Source organism: Symphodus melops (genome assembly GCF_947650265.1).
Source record: "Symphodus melops genome assembly, chromosome: 3".
Classification (NCBI taxonomy): domain Eukaryota; kingdom Metazoa; phylum Chordata; class Actinopteri; order Labriformes; family Labridae; genus Symphodus; species Symphodus melops.
In genome coordinates this window covers 7,456,629-7,475,823 of record NC_136693.1, presented here as the reverse complement: position 1 = coordinate 7,475,823, position 19,195 = coordinate 7,456,629, and the positions used below count along the sequence as shown (strand labels likewise).

Below are 19,195 nucleotides of genomic sequence, written 5' to 3'. Positions count from 1 at the left end.
ATGATCAGAGTTAAGTACACGGATAAAGAAAAGGCAATGTTTTAATTGCTTTTTAACTTTAGGAAAAAATCACAAATATTTACATTTAAAAATACTTATCTTCTGGCTCTACAGAGATGGAAATGAACTCACAGAGACATGCAGTGTGGCTGGTACAGACACTGCCCCCTAGCGGGCCCTCAGAAGAATTACAGCAGAACTGATTACAGGAGTTTGCAGGGCAACGACATGGAACAAGACAAATATATTTTTTGGTAAAATAAAAAGCGAGAAATACATAAAGATCTTACACATATACTGGGGGAAAAGGAAATATAATAGGCTAAGAGAGGTAACACAGAATGAGTACATGTTGATATATGTGTTTTGTAGCACAGAATGAAATGGAAACAGAAGCTACAGCATCATACTCATAACACTAATTTCCCATAGGAGTCAATGGTAGCATTTAAGTGTTAATTTGGTTAACAAAATAGTTTGATTTACTCTTAATAAGGATGTGTTATGTATTACCACACTGCAAACCTGGCGTGCATATACTATCAGTTAGGTAGCTGTAGAATCATTCTATTGTTTTATTTTGAGTTTGATTTAATAACTTCTCTTGATACATTTTGGGAAAGTCTGAGTGGGTGGATGAGTTCCCCTTAGCAGGTAGATTTGAATACACAGTATATACTTTTACCATGCCATAGGAAATAACTGTTATGTAATCAGGGTTTGGTTGGAGTTCTTAAAATCAGATTCAGTCCTGTGTTCAGGGCAGACAATGGTGTTACAGGCTGCTGTAGATCCTCTTAATGGTGTCGCCTTCGTCTTTAGCGATGATGCCTTTCTCGATGTACGAGTCAACCTGCTGGTCCATGAAGTCCTTCAGCTTGGACAGATCATAATCTGGAAAGGGAGACACAAATGAAAACAATGGTAAAGTGGAAAGTCATTGAGCTGTGGTGCTCTTTGCTGTTGGATAGATCAGACATTAAACTCCGGAAGTGCTGTGCTCTTCTTCTAACAGCTCACCCAAACAAGCCTTAATCTGCAGCGGTAGTTCATCATCGAGGCAGATTAAGGTCAGAGTTAGCATGTTGGGGGTTAAGAAGATACCAGAATGGAATAAAAAGGCCAAAGATCACAACACAAACACAACACAAATCATTCAAATGTTTTCTAGTTGCAGTAGTCATGTTCAACAACAAACCAGCATTCATGTTGTTACTGAAGGTGCTTGATAAACACATTCACTTCTTTGGAGCACCATTTGAGTTCACCTTGCTGTACACCGGTCATTGTCATTAAATAAAACACCAGAAGGCCACTGCAGGATGGAGCTATATTTAAAGATGAACAGATTTATCCGTCATAGTAACAAATGAGTTTCAGGAAACAGCAGAGCAAACATCTGCTGCATCATTTCTCCCTGCTATGACTGACCGAGCCGAAAGAGTCAACAGAAGGACACGCAAATATCACTATTCTTCTCGGACAACATTTGTGTCGTAAACAAGGTATCGTATCGTTAAAAAATTACAGTTTCTGACACACACGACGTGTGAGAGGGATTAACAGAGTGTGATTAGAGCCGGCACCAGTTTTCTCAGCCTTGGCTGTAAGGAGCCAGCAGGCATAACCAGGATGTCGCCTCAAAGCCCATCTGCTCTTCTGGCTAATCTGTGTGATGTGTAGGCGTAAACACATACACACACACAATTGCACACACACAAAGATTGTCCTAATGGGTGCTTCTAGTAGAGCAAACACAATAAATGGTGCGTCTCCTGCTCTGTTTCTATGACACTGCTTTTTTTTTTTGTAGTTGTTGAAAGGGCCTTTGTTCCCTCGCAGCTGTACTTTTCCTCGGAGAGAGGAACATTAATGATAATAGCATTAGCAATATTTGTAGTACTATGAGTGCTAGAAAAGTGGATCCCAATGGGATATCATTTTGATAGCACCACTTCAGGAAAATGGGTTGATTTGGGGAGCAAATTATGACCCTCAGAATGAGTTTCTTTATCCTGACACCATTATCTGTCCGTCTCTTCTGACCGGCAGGCACAGAGGTCTCTGTTGCCCCAGACAACCACTCCACGCACACTAGAATGCTAATGAAGTGTTCTATATAGAGCCAGGTCAGAGATGAGTACTGCACAAAACTTCCCTGCTGCTCTAAACTCTGCTGCTCTATAAGCTCAGTGTCAGCCTCATTTCTTTTTGCCGTCTTTTTCTCTGTGTTTAAACTTCAAAATCTGGGTCCAACTTATCATTTGTTACCATTTTTTAGACTCCCTTGAGGCCTAATGTCCTATTTATTGACTCCCATTAGATCAGGCCACTGAACATAAACAGTAAATATAATATATATCACAGAGCTGCTACTTGTGTTCCTTTTTTGTCCTAGATGTCCTGCAGAGATTGAACGCCAGTGGACGGATGGCCTGAATAGAACTCATTAACATTTTATCCTCTGCTGCTTAATGAAGCACCACTGGGCATTGATTTGCCTTTGTGGAGAGCCCGACAGCAGGGTTCTCCTGTTGTGTGTCAAACTGATACAGTTTGAACAGCTCTGCAGTTTCTGGGTCACATGCTACTTCTTTACGAAGTCTGACAGTTACATTAAGTGCAAGGCACACTAAGGCACACATGGGCGATGAACATGATGCACTGTTCTTGCTAATGATGCTACAGGACCATAAATGCTAAAGAACAGGTATGACAGGTAGGAGGGGATGAATAAACAGATCCTTGTCTAGGTAGGAACAAGGAAGCTGCATCATTAGTAATTAGGACAGACTCATGAAGAATCATCCATATTTATGAGATCTGGAGTGAAGCATCTTTCCCAGTATCCCACACTCATTTTAAATGCAAATCAGAGCGGACAAAAGAGGCTTCAAGTTTTGTGTTCTTCGGTGCATCTTCTCAGAACCGGCCGTGACCGTGGACACTTTAATGAGGAGAGGAGGGCTTGCAAATGAGGATGTTTTTCTTGTTCTGGCGCTTAAAACGCACAAAGAGTCGAGAAAAGAGAACAGTTTAGAGTGACTGGTTGAAGTGTGTCTCACCATCTTTGCCTTCTTCTTTGTCGTGCTTCTTCAGCCACTCAATGTTCTTCCTGATGGCCTCCAGATATGTTTCCGACTTGCCAGGTTGATCTAAAGGAGAAGAGAAAAGGATGTGGAAATTGTCCTCTTTGATGTGTTAGAAAGCATAAAAAAATATAATGCCCCTTCGATTTCTCTGTAACACTAAAACTTTGAAAAGACTACTTTCCACATTAGAGTCAGACAGCAGTGTCTTATACTTATCAATTATTTACACAAGTGCATTTCGTTTAAAACAGGCATTTTTTTATTAATCTTGTAAATGTCAGTAGCAATGAGAAACTGCCTGAATTTTACTTCCATGTTAAACTAGAAGCATAAGAAAACTCAACAGATTATTTCTGGTTAAAAGAGACGAAATTAATGTGGAGAAATGTGCTGTATGTTCAGTGCCTAACCGCAGATTGACTTCGAATTAATGATTGAATGCAAGATCCTGTTGTTCACACAAATGAAACAGAGGGATATTTGTTAACTGACATACATATTTCAGTCAGTGTTGATCATCCTATTTTTAAATTTCTAGCTGTAACTAATGTTCTGTCGGTAATCCAGCTCTACATTTCTTTTTTTTCCCTCTGTCATTATCTGTTTGTGTGTGTGTGTGTGTGTGTGTGTGTGTGTGTGTGTGTGTGTGTGTGTGTGGATTAGGCTGATGCATATGGACAGGAACAGGGAGTAATGGCAGCTGTGACGTGCCTTCCTGTCAGTTTTATTGGACTGGCCTAGTTCAGACAGAGACTTAACATACTGTCTCTTTCATGTCAGCCCTGTTGAGTCAAAACACAATGTTTGAACCTGAGCGTTCGCTGACAAAGAGCAGGAAGATGTTTTTCTTCATTGAATTAATGTGGTACGGATTTGCTATATATGAGAATTTGGAGTTTATTTGAAATTTGGATACAAAACAAAGCATTAAAACCATGTAAAAAGGCAAACAAAACAGGAACAAAACAAAGTAGGAAAAAAAAAGAATTATTAAGTCTACAAGGCACTGTTATTCTGAAGGGTCAAAACAGTCAACTTGGAATAAATGGGATTGGTAAGTAATTTATCAAATATCACAAAAAGCTATTCATGTTTCCTCAGATCATCATTGTGTTGTGGACTGACTGGTCTCAGATGATGGCTGCTCCTCCTTGGTAGAGTCTTTGAGGTTCTCATACTCCTTCTGCATCTTGGCAGCCTCAGCCTTGGTATTGTCTTCCTCATCCAAGATTTTCCCTACAGCAAACAGACGCCAGATGAAGCATCACAAATTGTTGCAAAAACCGAAGTTTAGAAAACATTACATAAACCCTTTTCGCACATAAGGAAATCTGAGGGGCTGTATATACTGTTTCATAGAGGGCTGTGTTCAAAATAGCATCTTGGCTAGGAGCAGTGTGTTTCTTAAAACCCCCGCTGTTGCCTGTATACTGCTCCTACCCAGAATATAGTCCAGCAAATAAATCTAGCATTTTTTTGTTAAGTGAGTCAATCCTAAAGGCTGACACATGATCAAACACTTTTTGTAAAAACATTTAACTGTGAACATGTTTAAAGTGAAGCCCATTAATCTCAACAAAGTCAAACATAAATATTTTATACTACTGTTCAATAATTCTGACTCTGTTGAATAAATGATTTGTTTTTGGAAAAAATGTTTGGTAGATAACTTTTGGGACTGATTACCGTTGGGTCCAGGGACGTCAGGAAGCCCGAGGGACTTGCCGAGCTTGTTTTTGGTCTGCATGGCTATCATCGCATCTAGGTTCTCTACAGAGGAAACAGAGCAAACATTCACTTTGGGTTAATTCAAAATCAAGTCATCAGTTCACTCTAAAGACAATTAACGAAAACCTCTTAACCTTTTCAAAATCCCACGCTGTCTCTGGGTGACTCACAGCTTGATTACCATTTAAAAAGGGCTTTTATCTGATCATTAAAAAGGAGGTCCAAAGCTATGACTGAAGTGATAAACAAAATATATTCAATGATTTCAATTAATTACTTTTAAAGCAGAAGACCGAATTTTGAGAGAGATGATTCAGCCTTTTGAGTGGAAATAATATTTCCATAATTCAGTAGACACAGTCCTGTATCCTTATCAGGGCTTGTTACCACATAAATTACAGAGCGGTTTTTGCCTTCAGAAGATTAGAGAATGAAAAGCCACCCCCGATCAGCCAGAGAGTGACACAAACAGATCATATGGCTCATGAAAGTGATGTTAAGTGACAACTGATCCTCTGTTGATTAACAAGTGGTAAACATTAGGTTTAAAGGGAAGGGGGAACAGATGTTCAGCAGATACACAAACCCCAGAGATCAGATGAAATATCATCCTCTATATCAGGTTCCAGTACCATAATAACATCTGGGTCCCCTATTAAAACCCTGTTTAAACATGTGCACATGGTTTATTAAACAATGTAATGTAGCTCAGTATAACTGTTTTTTTAATGTACAGTAGTAATATAGTATAGTAATGTATAGTAGGCATATGTGTCAGGAAAACCTAAAAAGAAGATACACTTAGTTAAATCTGTGTTTAATTATTTCATCTTTCATCATCCATTTATAAAGACATGGGAGACTAAGGAGGAGGTTTACAAAACACATTATGTAACACTTTCATTTAGGCTACTTATAATTGAATTATTCACATTTACACGTATTCACAGAGCAGGTCTATTTTCCTCTGCCTTTATGTTCAGGATGGGAAGAAAAATGCCTGAAGAACATTTAGTTCTTTATTCCAGACAGATGCCTTTAAACTCAGTACTTGATCAGCATTTGAAAATTAGACATATCATTGATAAAAGGATGGTGAGCCATATTTCAATATAAATCCAAACATTTTTTTTATCCCCCATTACGTTCAGACAGCTAAATATCAAAAGCTAACCTGGTATCTAGCCGACTTCTAACATTCCTTACATTGCTGCAAGCTAAGTTAGGACTGCTAGCTAATTTAGTTCCAACTAATTGACATCACCGTTAGCTAGAAATGTACACCTTTCCTAGTATAAATTTTAATTCTTTGTCCTAACTATCGCCTCTGAACAGTATGGATACAATATAACCAATAAGCTTTACCCTTCCTGTAAATAGTCTGTTTTTATAGGTATCAATCAATCAATCAATGATCAATTAAGATGTTGTGCAATGACAGTGTTTGTTATATTTCGTTCTATGTCTATAAGATCTACAAGACTGTCTGACTGATCTACAATATAGAATAAATTATCTCCTATTTCTCAACATTAGCTTAATAATATAATAGAGTTTTAGCTTTCCACCAAGAACACAACATGAGAGGAACATTTCAGCTGTGTGAATATCGTTTAATCTGTTGATGAATTAATGCAGGCTACTGCTAATAAATGATAAATAATGGGACTTAACTTCCTCTGAAGTAGCTCTCCAGCTGGGTCAATATTGTAGATTGTAACACTTTCTGAATGTGTAATTTTGGCCATTTTCCAACAACCTGGTTGTTTTTCAGAATGGGATCTAGATTTTGAGGCTGTTTTGAGGGGTGAAAGCTGGATTACACCTGGAAAAAGAGTAACACCTTGGCCAACCATCAACTGAGCACCAAGCAGCCTTTTCCTCGCCCCCTCCCTTTTTACTTTCTTATTATCAGAACATCTCCTAGTCCTTTTGCTTCCTGTGTTTTCATTCTGCCTTCTCCCACTTGAGGCCAACGGAGGACCATTATTTCATCTTCTTTCTCTGCCCACACAAACACATCACTTTTCTTCCACCCCCACTGCCTTCCTTCTTATCTCTCACTCTTTCTCCCTGTGCCTGTATCATCCTCAGGCAGAGCGCTGTTGATTGACAGCTGTGTGTACGGTAGTATACCTGGAGTGACTCATCAGAGCCTCGCAGCCAGTTGGGGGTAGAAGTGGAGAAGAGGGCCTTTAACATGTTGCTAGGTGATATGGGATTCCATCTACTTATCTCCTGACAACCTATACCACGAATGAAGCTGGGTTGGTTGTCTAGGAAACTCATAGGTCATGCAATGTTACACGCCTGATTTGTTCTGGTGTTTAACGTCAGCAGTGGCCTCCACTCTGCTGTTCAGAGACAACAATGACCAGGCTGCTGTAAGGGGGTAATTTGAAGAAGTAATGATTAAATCTACAAAGCTAGCTCTCAATATATTACTTGATCATGGCTCTTAAAGTGAGACATGCACACTATAAACCAAACCTGATTGGCTACACATTACATTCATGATTTGTTTTATGACTAGTATTGGATTGCAAAAGCGTTAAAAAATTGCTGTTAAAATCTTTCATATGTATGAGTAACTGCAGTTCATTGTTTTATGAACATTATGTACATTATGCTATATTAGTTTTAAGTCTAACTGCTAATGCTAACTGCACAGGTTTAACATATAATTATGTTTATTCTTAGTCACATAGGGGCTGCTAAATCTGTTTGGGGGATTTGTATACAGAGGGGAGGGGGGACAGCGGGTGTGTATTGTAACTAATGTCTTGTGTCCTGCCTGTCTGTATACTGCTACTGGATGCCTTGAATTTCCCTCGGGATCAATAAAGTATCTATCTATCTATCTATCTATCTTATGAATGTTTAAATTACTTCCATACGTCTGATTAACTATAACAAGCAATTTAAAGCAAAACTTCATAAAGAGCAGGTCATCTCTATTTTATTTTGTCTGGACTCATGACCATTTTAACAGAGAGAGAGGGTGAGAGAAACAAACAGAGATGACAGCTGTCCTTTACAGGTGGATGACCTTTCCACTGGCTGCTGACATGATGGCCGGCCATAAAAGCCCGGCCTGGTTATATAGGGTGTTCCTGACACTAATCTGTCCATGCAAGCTTAACACTTCACTGCACAGTCTCATGTGGGACATTACTTTGGCTGGACACACATTGAACACAAGAAAAAAAACATTTAACCAAAACAAAGACACAGATAAATGAGTGTGCGCTAGCAAAGCAAAGGCCTGGATCCAAATCTAATTTATAAACCTTTCATTCAGATCCAAGCCACATATAGGGCACACATAAAGTGCTTTTCATCATGGTGAAATCAATAAATCAAAGCAATCAGCTCTACTGAAATGCATTAAATCAGTAAAACCCCTTGCAAAGGTTTGCAAGTACTGAGCCACCTTTAAATGATTCTCTGCCTCCTGTCTCTACACTAAATGTACCAGACTATGATAAACAATGCTCTTATTGTGTTGCGTCTCACCTAGATAAGACACGCCCTCCTCAGGCGTTATGGTGCCGTACTTCACCATCATCTTCACAAAGTCAATCAGCGTCTTCATGATGGTGATCAATGTCTCTCTCTCCTGAGTGTCTTGTTCTGCAAGGGCAAACCAATAGAGGATATTTTCAAAACCAGCGTCTAGCATCAATGCTTCCTGAGCAGTAATTGGTTACCATGGTGTAAATGTTACCCCATGGTGTTTGACTGTAGGAGGTCGATGATTGGATTATAAATAATTAGTCATGTCTGTGTGTTTTTGTGTGTGATTTAATATTCCAAGAACTGCAATGGAAAGAAATGATGACACAATAAGCATTGACTCATCCTTGAGAACAATATCAGCATGACAACAACAGAGTGCTGCTCTCGATCTGAAGAACTTTCTATCTTTAGCTGTAGGATGCTGTGTAGTGATGATCTGCACATGTTCAGGGTTGTGTGTGTGTGTGTGTGTGTGTATATTTACCTGAGTCAAGGCTCCTGAGCAGACGGTAGAAATTGGGGAAGTACTGCAGGTCCTGGAGTCCATCTTCAGGTCTCACCTCGTTGCCCTCATCAGTATCTTTGTCCCACGTGTTGTCTCCCGTGTCAGCCTCCTCTTCCTCTGCATCTCTGTCCACCTCGTCCTCAACCACATCATCCTTCTCTTCCTCTTCCTCCTCATTGTCGTTGTTGTAGCGCCGCCTGGGTGGCTCCCATGTGTCCTGGAAAAAAAAAAATGTTTTAATTCTCACAAGAACGTCTGTGTTGTGCAATTTTGATTCGTTAGTCCCAAGTCTGATTTGTTTTGTGGGACAATAAAAAAATAACCTTCAGCAATTCTATATAAGAAATTGTTAGAAAAGGAATTCAGGATGTTTAGGCATGTAACATGATTTGTTGTTATGCAGTAGCATTATCCACTGTGATTTGAGCAGGCATCAACTGGATAGGCTTCAAGGAAAAGTTATGTAGTTCAATGAATCTGCTCAGGCTTAAAGTATTAATCTCCAAAATGCCTATAAAATAATTTAATAATAATAATAATAAAGACTGAACACCACAGAGATGATCAGACACCTGGATACTCTGAGGATCATGCATACAGGGATGTGTTACATGTAATCATCATAGGATACAATCAAAAGTAGGATAAGACTTTAATACTATTGCATATTATTATATTCTCATCATTTTATCACTATTGCTACTTCAATGTTGGTTTTACCAAGTTTGTGTCTGAACCCTGGTCATCCTGCTCCCCCCTAGTTTCTTGGTCGTTGCTCTCTACGTCCTCAATCTCATTGTTCTTGGCGTTTTTGGTGATAAGATCCTGCAGAGCCTCGGCCACCTGGTACTCAAGAGTTTCTGCCTGACTGTCTGTGATCTGCAGAGACAAAGTGAAAGACACAGACTGAGAACAGTTGTGCAAGAGTAAAACATGTGCTGTAAGATGTGCCAGAGGGAAACAACACACGCTGACTGCTGACCATATGAAATATGGTCATAGAGAAATCAACTCTTCCAGGAGCAATTTCTTTGCTACAAATTACTTATTGAGAGCAAAAAAAAGCAATTCAATACTTAAATCACGAAACAAAGCTCAATTCACACATGTCCTTCTCACCATGAGGGGAGGGGAGGGGGGGGGGATAGTTCCTGTTGAGAAAATGTCAAGCAGCAGGCCGTGTGGAATCGAACAGCATGTGAGAGTACAAACTGAAAACCTACCAGTCCCAGTTTGAGCAGTTTAGAGACGATTCTGTCGAACACCCCTCTGTCGTCCTCCTCGTAGATTTTGTTTGCTATCTTCTGGACAATGTCCTCTGCTGTCAGCGGAGTGCCATCCACCTGACGAAAGCTTTCTGGGTCATCTAAAAGCGGAAGACACATTATTTTCTAACATGTGTAACTGTCTTGTCATGCTTTTGCGCTTTATGTAGGTGTTTCTGTCTTAAATCCTGAATGAATGGAATTGCTAAATGATGATGCCCTTCCTGCACACGGTCACACTATACTTGGATATTTTCTACTTTCCCTCATTTCTATTCACCAGAAAAGGTCAGAATTTTTCATAAAACCTCTTTTTATTCTTTTTACTTTTTTAATCTCTTCAGCTTCTTTGTACCATGACAAAGCTAAAACATTACATTTGTCATTAGATGGGACAAGGATCCATGATTTTAAAAAAAGACTTGCATGTCCTATCAGCATTATTTGGTGAGAAATGAGCAATAGTTACAGCTTTTATCTTACATAACAGCTCCTGCTGCTTCCCGATGTCCACGCACAATAAAAATAAATAGAGCCAGAATCCTCTTGCCATGGTATTGGTTAGTTGAATCATCACTGATGTACTTTAAAAAACCTTCAAACACTGGGCCTATTTTAGTCCCACTCTGGGAGAATGTAAAGAGAAACAGGGACTGCGCTTGCCAATTTTAGATGTAGTGTAACCAGACGAGCTCCTTGTCATTGCCAGGCTGACTGAGTGAATCGATGTGTTGCACTCAGCGCTTTGTGTCTGAGTCACCTCACCTCAGAGACTGCTGTGCTTTATGCTGATGACAGGATGGGAGATCAAATTACATGCATATACAGTGAAATACGTGCTGATCTGATGAACTCTATACTCTGAGAAAAAAATCTGTGTAGATATGAACAATTGATTGGGTTTTGAATGAAGTTACAAATATGGAATCAAAATGGACTGAAGGACGGCATTTGCATGAATTATTCAGGAAATGATTGGAAAGGGTTTAGGGTTTTTTTTTTTATCATTGATGACTATAATTTGTCTCTGTTGGATGACAGTCTATCTTTAGACTTGTGTTGATCTACTTTGTATTCATTTGTACTGCTTTGATAACATGCTGCTGCTTTAACACTGTAATTTGGGCCCAAGCAAAGAAACAGTGAGAGGACTACTATTGACACTGACATGTTTTTTTCATGTTCCTGGAGCCACATGAATCTGATATTTGGTCTCTTTCATTGTACACAGTAAGAGACAGCTATGACATAGTGGTGGTCAGTGTATGAGAAAAATCTGAGTCATGAATATCAGAAGTTCCCCTGTGAAAAGAAGAAGCAGGAGCAGTATCCTTGCAGGGAGGGGATAATCTTTTTCTCTTGCGTGCATGTGGCCTGTCTTTGACTCTTTCTGTCTCTGCTGATCCCCATCAAAGACACGTGTTCTCTCTCCTTACTCTTTCTTAAAATGTCTGCCCGATGGCCTGCCAGCAGCCAACAGAAGCACACCTCATGAGGCCTGCTCTTGTCGAAAGGGTTAAAGGCTACACAAGCAGAGGGACTCAGCCCAAACACTGTGGCTACAGCAGCTTACTTCCCAAATAACACCTGGACTGGGCCTGATGGAACAAGGGGGTGACAGGTGTGCGTACCCTGGTACTTGCCGTAGTCCATCCCGTTTTTGGTGGAGTCGTAGTCCTCAGCCAGACGTCGGCTCTTGGTCGAGTCAGATTCATCTGGAACATACTGGGTGTCCTTCTTGATTGGCACCTCAGTGGACTCTTTTGATTTCTGCTCATCAGCTAGTGACTTCAGCACGGTTAAATCATCAAGGTCCTGCTGGGACTCGGAGTCCTTGGTAGAAGAAGGACGCTTGCTCTCTGAATGAAAACAAAACATAAAAAATCAAAAAGAGAAGAAGAACTCTTATCATTTATTGTGGTTTAAAAAGTATTTCCTTTCTTGGTACAAAATGAGCTTGTTTTACTGTAAGTGCTGCAACATAGATGCACTCAGCAGGCGGAAATAGAGTTAATTGATTGGTAGATAGGTTTCCTCTTACCAGCTGACTGTACTGCAGCCTTTACGCTATCCGCCTCAGCAATCTGTGCAGAAAGAAGAACATTAAACAAATAATTTCCCCTCAGGATATAGGCTCTGATTAATAATGTTTGCTGGGCTACTACTGAGGCTGTTTGACAATCAGCCATAAAGCCCATTTAGCCGGATATTGGATGATGAAATTGGCTATGGGACAGGAAAAAAGCGACTTACCTGCTCTTGAACAGGTCTTTCTTCTGTCAACTGTCTATTGTAGACAGGTTTATCTGCAGCAGAAACAAAGGCATTTAATTGTTGGCTCAAAGCAGACTTTATTACTCAAAGGCAGACCCAGATTTAGTAGTTTGAAAGATATGTGCCTGAATATCACCTACAGTAGATATACACATTTCTTGAATGAGAAAGTTTCAATTTAGAAAAAAAAAAACGTTGATTAACAGACTTGTTTATTTTCTTGTCGTTTAAATTCATGTACAGCTTGCAGACGTCTGTGACCGTCACTGCCCTCCCAGCTAACCACAGCAGAGGCAGAGCTTAATCGGATTATCAAACAAAAGATTAAACCGCTTCGAAAATAGACCACAGGCGGACATGGCATGAGACGAGGCGTCGTTTAAAATCCATGCAGGACACCACGGAGCCGGAGCCCAACTTTAGGGGATCTACTTTTCTTCTGTTTTCTTTATCCACAGGCTTGTAGCGAGGGTTACACTTGGGCTCTTAACACTATACCAAACATCACAATTGACAGACACATAAATCGCTATAAAATCCTGGTGATATCTTTTTACTGTCCATACAAGAATTGCACAAGCTGTAGCCTACAACGTGTGTTGGCCACATTAACAGTAAATCAACAGCAAGGTTTATAGGATAGTTTACATTTTTGAGGATTCATTTCGAGTTTATAGCCTTGTAGTATTTTTGCATCAATAATTGAGACGCATGTTTAAAATCTCGGCTGTTGTTTTCTGATTTCATGTGCGAACAGTTTGAATTTGTACATTTTCAAAATTGCCCAGAAACAAGACTTTCACTTTTTTTAATTGCATGGTAACAGAAGAAACGGTCCACTCACCATCCGCGGAGGCTGTTGGAGGTGTGGGGAAGGCAGATATCTGGCTCACTACACTCAGCGCCAGAAGCTGGAAAAGGACGAAGAGGCCAACTTGTTTTGACGCCATCCTGAAATACGGCGTCTTAGTTTGTCCAGGAGGAAGCTGGCCTTTTATCCTGGCTTTTCTTGCTTCTCTGTGGTCTGTCTCAACCTCCACCAGGGAGAAGCAAAGTGCTGAATGCGTGGACAGCTCCGCTCCGCGCCGCCGCTGGTGCTGAAAGTGTCCGCGGAAAGGCTGCGCCCTGGTTACCCGCTGTGTGAGACGCACCGGGCGGGGAGGGGGCTGAACAAATCTCCGCCGGGCTCTGGAGCTGTTAGCGAGCCGCGGTGCTGAAACCAGATCAGCGCTGTATAATTATAACCAGATAAGTAAGGAGGCTCTTCAAGCCCCGTGTGAGATACAGCATCACCTGCCAAGGCAGTAATAGAGCCCACAACTACAAGACCTGCCCCTCTGTCTTTACAGAGGAGGAGGAGGAAGAGGAGCAGAACACTGTAAAAAGTGTCAAGCTTATCAAGACATCACTTAAATGTAAATTCCTCACCTTTAATTTATGTAAAATGTACACTTAAATGATCAAACGAGCTCACGTATTTCTGCTTTTGATTTACTTGAAATAAGCCAAACAGTAGACAAGCCCAGTAGTTTAGAACAGTATTTAAATATATCTTTTGTTGGTCTAGATAGACCCTGAGAAACGATTTCACTCTTAGATTAAAACATCGTAGGCCTTTAGCCTGTGTTTGTCTTTAATATCATAGTATATGTTTTCGTAGGCCTATCTGAAAGTAACCCAAATGAGATGAGGAATATTTTTCTCAGCGTTTAAGCAGGAAACTCCGCCCATTTCGTGCGTCACAAACAACTTGCGTCACTGTCGTAGATCTTCCACTGGCCGGTCAATAGCAGCTGTTATTAAAACGCCAAACAATTACACACGTAAACAAAAGGAGGACATAAATTAGGGCCAGTTTATTGCCTCTGTGGTTTCACGAGCCCAGTGTGCTGCTAATCAGATGTTAACATATGTCTCTTATGGATGAATCATGGCCGTGATTAGGCGGGTTATGAGATTTATTTCCCAGTGGCCCTTTCAGATCCTAGAGTAGGTTTCCTGACAAGATGAAGACGTTTGATATCTTCCATTAAACTTGCAAACTAGTAAAATATGAAAGAATTAAAACAAACAAACAAAAAAAAAAAACTTCTCCTATATCAGAGAGACTTTTAAGTCTGTTTAAGACTTCAGAATATTAGGTTTTGTAAAACAACTAAATTAGTATGTATGGAAACATTTCACATCTTAAATGAAGACATCTCGGCCTTATGTGAGGACTGTGACTCAACAAGCAAGTCATGTGACATCTCCTCTGGTTAATCCTCTAATTTATGAAAGCAGGATGTTGTAGATTAAAATGCATCCGGTCAGTGATTGGTTAAGTATCCTCTTATAGGACTTCTTCATTACATGTTTGTTTGCCATTATAACAACAAATGAACAAATGAATAAACTCTTCCCTTACTCTCCATGGAGTAACTGTAGCTGTTATTGTATGCTGTGGGTACCGCAGTTGTTCTCTTCCCCACACAGTGTGTAGGAGTGAAGCTTTATTAGCTCAACCCTGTTAAGCTTTAGTAGCACTGTTCGTTGGCTGTGATGTTTGTTCGTCCATGTCTACGCAGTACTCTCTCACTGCAGGAGTAGAAAATAGCAGGTGTTACTAATTCTTTGAAATCAAAGCAGCTAACGGTTGTTCAGACATTATATTTGTTAACACTTTTTTTTCTATCATGAAAAAGGTCCTCCCTCCTTCACAGACACTTTTAATAACTCTGGCTGATTAAATGAAATGTCTGAAGCAAAGTGCAGCAAAACTAATAGGACATTATGAATAAAATCAATTATCAGTCCTGAGTAAAGGGCTAATCAAGCAACTTGATTTAAAACACCTGTGTAGGTGAGTTGTAGGAGCAGGTAGTTTTGCTAGTCTTTCAGTCAGACTAGCAATCTGGCACTCCAGGCTCATGTCCATACTCAGACCACGTTCCAGACCATGCGGTGTGTGGGTCACCACATAGCTCTGAGTTACTGGAGGAACTTCCACTTGAGTGTTGGGATTTTAAATTTCAGTTTCATTAACAGGGTATCTGTGGCATGATTAGCGTACATGTTGATGCACTTAAAAAGAAACAAAGGCAACTCACGAAGATACCATGATAACTCTTTCTGCATTTTGTCTCTGAATTATTTAAATACAGATTTAGAAGAAAGAGTTAAGGAAACTGTAGGTGCATCATTTAAAATCATTGCTGCTGAGAACATAAAATCCTTTTAAAGGTCTCCTGCATGTGTGTCTCTCTCTTTCCTGCCCTGGCCTAATAAAGGTTTCACTAAGGTACTTTCACAGTGTAGACAAGTTGTAGACATAAAAAGTTGATCATAAAGTTGTTAGCTAAAACCAATATTGACCGATTATCTATAAGATTAGGAGTTCATGAAGAGTGCGCTAAATCAGGTCGAATGTTTGCAACAGTGGACAAGATACTTCATGTTTAAAGGCTTGCATAAAATTACCTCATGTATTTCAAAAGTCATATCACTATCTTGACTTAAAAATTATGAATCAATCAAACACCTGTCGCCTAGTGTCAAGTGTTTAATACAAACTAAAGCATGCACCGTAAAACGTACAAGAAATACACTGTTTCTTTATTTAGCTCAGTCCAAGCAAGGACCCTATCTGATACTGAGGCATCAGTAGCAGACACAACTGTCATTATCTACAAACTGAATACTGCATAGCAAAGATGGGAAAGACTGAGAAAAAATTACTGTGTAAAAGAAAACTACACTGAAAAATAAAAATACTTGGTCAAAAAAAATGTGATCTTGCTTTTCTCCAACCTGCTGCATGAGTGATGTGCTGGCCTACGGACATAACACATCAGAACGTCTGCATTGTTGGGATCAATGTCATTGCGTTAAAATATCACTCAAGAAATGGAAACAAAAGTTTGTTTTTAATTATTAAAATATTTATTTCCATCTCTAAAGCTGGAACAAGCAGCAGAGTCCTCGTTCCTCCTGTCGCTCACTGAGGTTTCAATGTCTGTAGTCTTTATTCAGATCTTTAAGCAGGAGTCTCTGAGACACACTGCTCACATTCTGTGGGCACACACACACACACACACACACACACACGCACACACACACACACACACACGCACACACACACACACACGCACACACACAATGTCTTTGAAGTCTGTAGAAGTCTGAAGACTGTTTTTCATATACAGTATATACATATTTAAGTGCTATTTCTTCCCTCTGGAAGAATTATTCATGAAGCTAATTATATTAAATGTCCTTTTTAGTTACAGATATCTGTTTAAATAAAACTATATGTTTTACATTTATGGTGAACAAATCTGTTGACAGATGTGCCATTTTGTCAACACACACAACATGCTTTGAGATCCTTGAATAATTCTGCCACATCACAGTCTGTGCCCTGTGCAGTGCATGATGCGAGGTCTTTGGGATGACTTTTACATCCTGTTGTCTGCCTGCCTCAGCAGTCTAAGACCAGAATCTCTGCCAAGAGTAGGACTATCAGATACTCAGTGTAAGAACACCAAAGGGCACCTCTAAGAAATACCACGTAATCATCTGAAGCAGGGCTAATCATAATGGGTCAGCAGAGAGGAGAAGTTGCGTGTCAGTGTCCTCAGCTTTACTTTGATTTATTTCTATATATTTACATTTAATCTCTGGTATTAGATTGTTATTAATGATCCTCTCTGTGTCTTTCTTAAATCAGTCTTTGTGCAAAGTGTTCTCCACTGCTGACATCTTGTGGGCAGTAACTGTGATTACAATCCATGTTTTGTTCTTTGACAAAATGCCACCATGGAGAAATCCACAACTGACTCCATGGAGATCAGAGATAATCAGTCAGCGCTCCAATCCTGACAGAAACAAACATTCACACAGACTTCTCTGACCTCCGTTTCTAAATAAAATATCTCAACTACAAACAGCTGGTTTCACTCCGATCACACACTTGAATGATTTACTCCCGTTTCCCACGTAAAAACTGCACCGGATCACTCTGGTTTTACCAGAAATTCCTCTGTATATGGTCTATACTTTTGTCAACAATGTTTTAAAAATGTTGCAGACATTTTTTTTTTATTATAGATATTAATTTACAACAAATGGGTTTTAACTCCTACACTATGCAAGCTTTTGAGAGTGGAACTCGTTCTTAGAGTTTGTTAGTTATTAGTGTCTGTCTGTCTGTCTGTCTGTCTGTCTGTCTGTCTGTCTGTCTGTCTGTCTGTCTGTCTGTCTGTCTGTCTGTCTGTCTGTCTGTCTGTCTGTCTGTCTGTCTGTCTGTCTGTCCAATATTAAAGGGGTGACTGTAAACTAAGTCATTATGATAGAGCTGATGTAGCATTGTAGATATCTTTTCATTGTATTTGTATGCATTCTTCTTCCTTGTATCCTGGCACCTACATTACCCACAAATCACCTTGAAGCTAACGTGACAGCGGGGTCAAGGGTTCAATATGTGGTTGTAGTGAGGGTTAACTTAGCCTCACCTCCCTGCTGCCTGAGGCAAAGATCAGGATCAGTCTACGGAGGTGTCGAGGGCACTTCCACATCAACAGTTTTTTTTTGTTTGTGACAAAGTTGTAGTTCTCATCTCCATCATTTGCTGACTCCAGAGACGTCACTCGAGGCAATGAATAACTTTACGACCTTATGAAACATCTTCTTATATCCTCTGTAAGCAGAGTTTGTCTAAAAATGGTCTATATTTCCCTTAGAATATTTCAGGTGTATTATAGAGAACAATTGTTCTTGAGGGCTGTCAATTGAAGTATTTCAAAGTTTGTGATATGAACCTGCCGTGCCGTGCAACAAACACAAAGATACGAGAGTCATTGTTTGCGTCTGGGGAACATTGGGGTGTGTTGTGCTGCAGAAATGGTATTTATTTGTGTTTTCCGTGGTCGTCTGTCTCTCTTTGGGGAAGTTCTAAACACAAGCTGTCTCCAGAGAACACAACAGAGATGGAAGGACATGACGTTTAATGTTTATATCAGGCCCAAAGGCAAACTGTTTGTAGTACTTCAAAGACGCTTGCATTGACTGAAGGATTTATGTCAGAGGAAAATGAGGGGAGAGGGGTCCGTGATTTTCTTCCTAACTCTATGAAGCAGACGGGTTTATTTGCTCAGTGTTTTACAAGAAAACCTTTGTTTTTGTCCTGGGATAAACAACCCTTGTGAGGACAGGTTGCTCTATTCTATGGTTCAGATTGTGATCGGCCCTCCCCAGGCTTCTGTAAATACGTCACATTTGAAGTGGTGTCTTTGTTCTTGATTTGAACAGTAGTTGTGAAACACTGTAAAAAAGTGACATTCATTTCATAAACCTTTATACAAGACATATTTCTAAATAGTTACTTCAGTTTCTGTGATGGACAGACGTAAGGAAATAAATCCGAGTGAACCTTTCATCAGGAGTGATGACTCACTTCACCACTAGAGGGCCATGCTCTCCTCTTAAACACACACAGGAAAGGAAAGGGAATATGGAGAGGATGCACAGAATCTAAGGAACCAGAAACAAACTGTCTTTCTGTGACTGAAATTACAGTTTGGTAAGTTGGTTTATTAAACATAATTGTTGGTAAAAATGCTGGTTTTCATTTTTCTTTGTAATTACTGCACTTGTATTCCCCCTTGACCTCCTTCAGGCAGTCACAGAATGATCCAGGACTGTTTCTCCAGGACATTTTTTAAAGGTTGCACCTCCTCCTGTATAGATCAAACATGGGACCTTCAGGTGATGTTGTCGACAGTCTAGCTTCTCCTTCACCAGCTGATGATGCTGCTGATGTCTTCCTTGTCCTC

At 40.0% G+C, this 19,195-nt stretch overlaps 1 protein-coding gene across 2 annotated transcripts; it reads right to left on the bottom strand.

Annotated features, from left to right (window-relative positions):
* Positions 1–23: 23 nt before the first annotated feature.
* On the bottom strand, positions 24–13,536 carry scg3 (secretogranin III). 2 transcript variants are annotated; one of them, XM_079340274.1, is made up of 12 exons: positions 13,228–13,536; positions 12,363–12,415; positions 12,151–12,193; positions 11,741–11,968; positions 10,068–10,210; positions 9,565–9,723; positions 8,824–9,061; positions 8,337–8,453; positions 4,779–4,862; positions 4,218–4,328; positions 3,066–3,155; positions 24–894 (listed from the first exon to the last, which is right to left on the bottom strand). In XM_079340274.1, the coding sequence occupies exons 1-12, from the start codon at positions 13,331–13,333 to the stop codon at positions 776–778; spliced, it is 1,491 nt and encodes a 496-aa protein (XP_079196400.1). In that variant the 5' UTR covers positions 13,334–13,536; the 3' UTR covers positions 24–775. The 2 variants fall into 2 exon arrangements, with proteins under 2 accessions (XP_079196400.1, XP_079196401.1); XM_079340275.1 differs by having other exon boundaries at positions 11,753–11,968.
* Positions 13,537–19,195: the final 5,659 nt, after the last annotated feature.

What these genes read in the sequence shown, in the direction of transcription:
- scg3 (XM_079340274.1), bottom strand. Translation starts at nt 13,333, where the DNA reads ATGGCGTCAAAACAAGTTGGCCTCTTCGTCCTTTTCCAGCTTCTGGCG. An exon ending in GGACTACGGCAAGTACCAGG is followed by an intron (nt 10,211 to 11,740) that starts GTACGCACACCT and finishes TTCCGCTTTTAG; the next exon opens with ATGACCCAGAAAGCTTTCGT. An exon ending in AGGGTTCAGACACAAACTTG is followed by an intron (nt 9,062 to 9,564) that starts GTAAAACCAACA and finishes TTTTTTTTCCAG; the next exon opens with GACACATGGGAGCCACCCAG.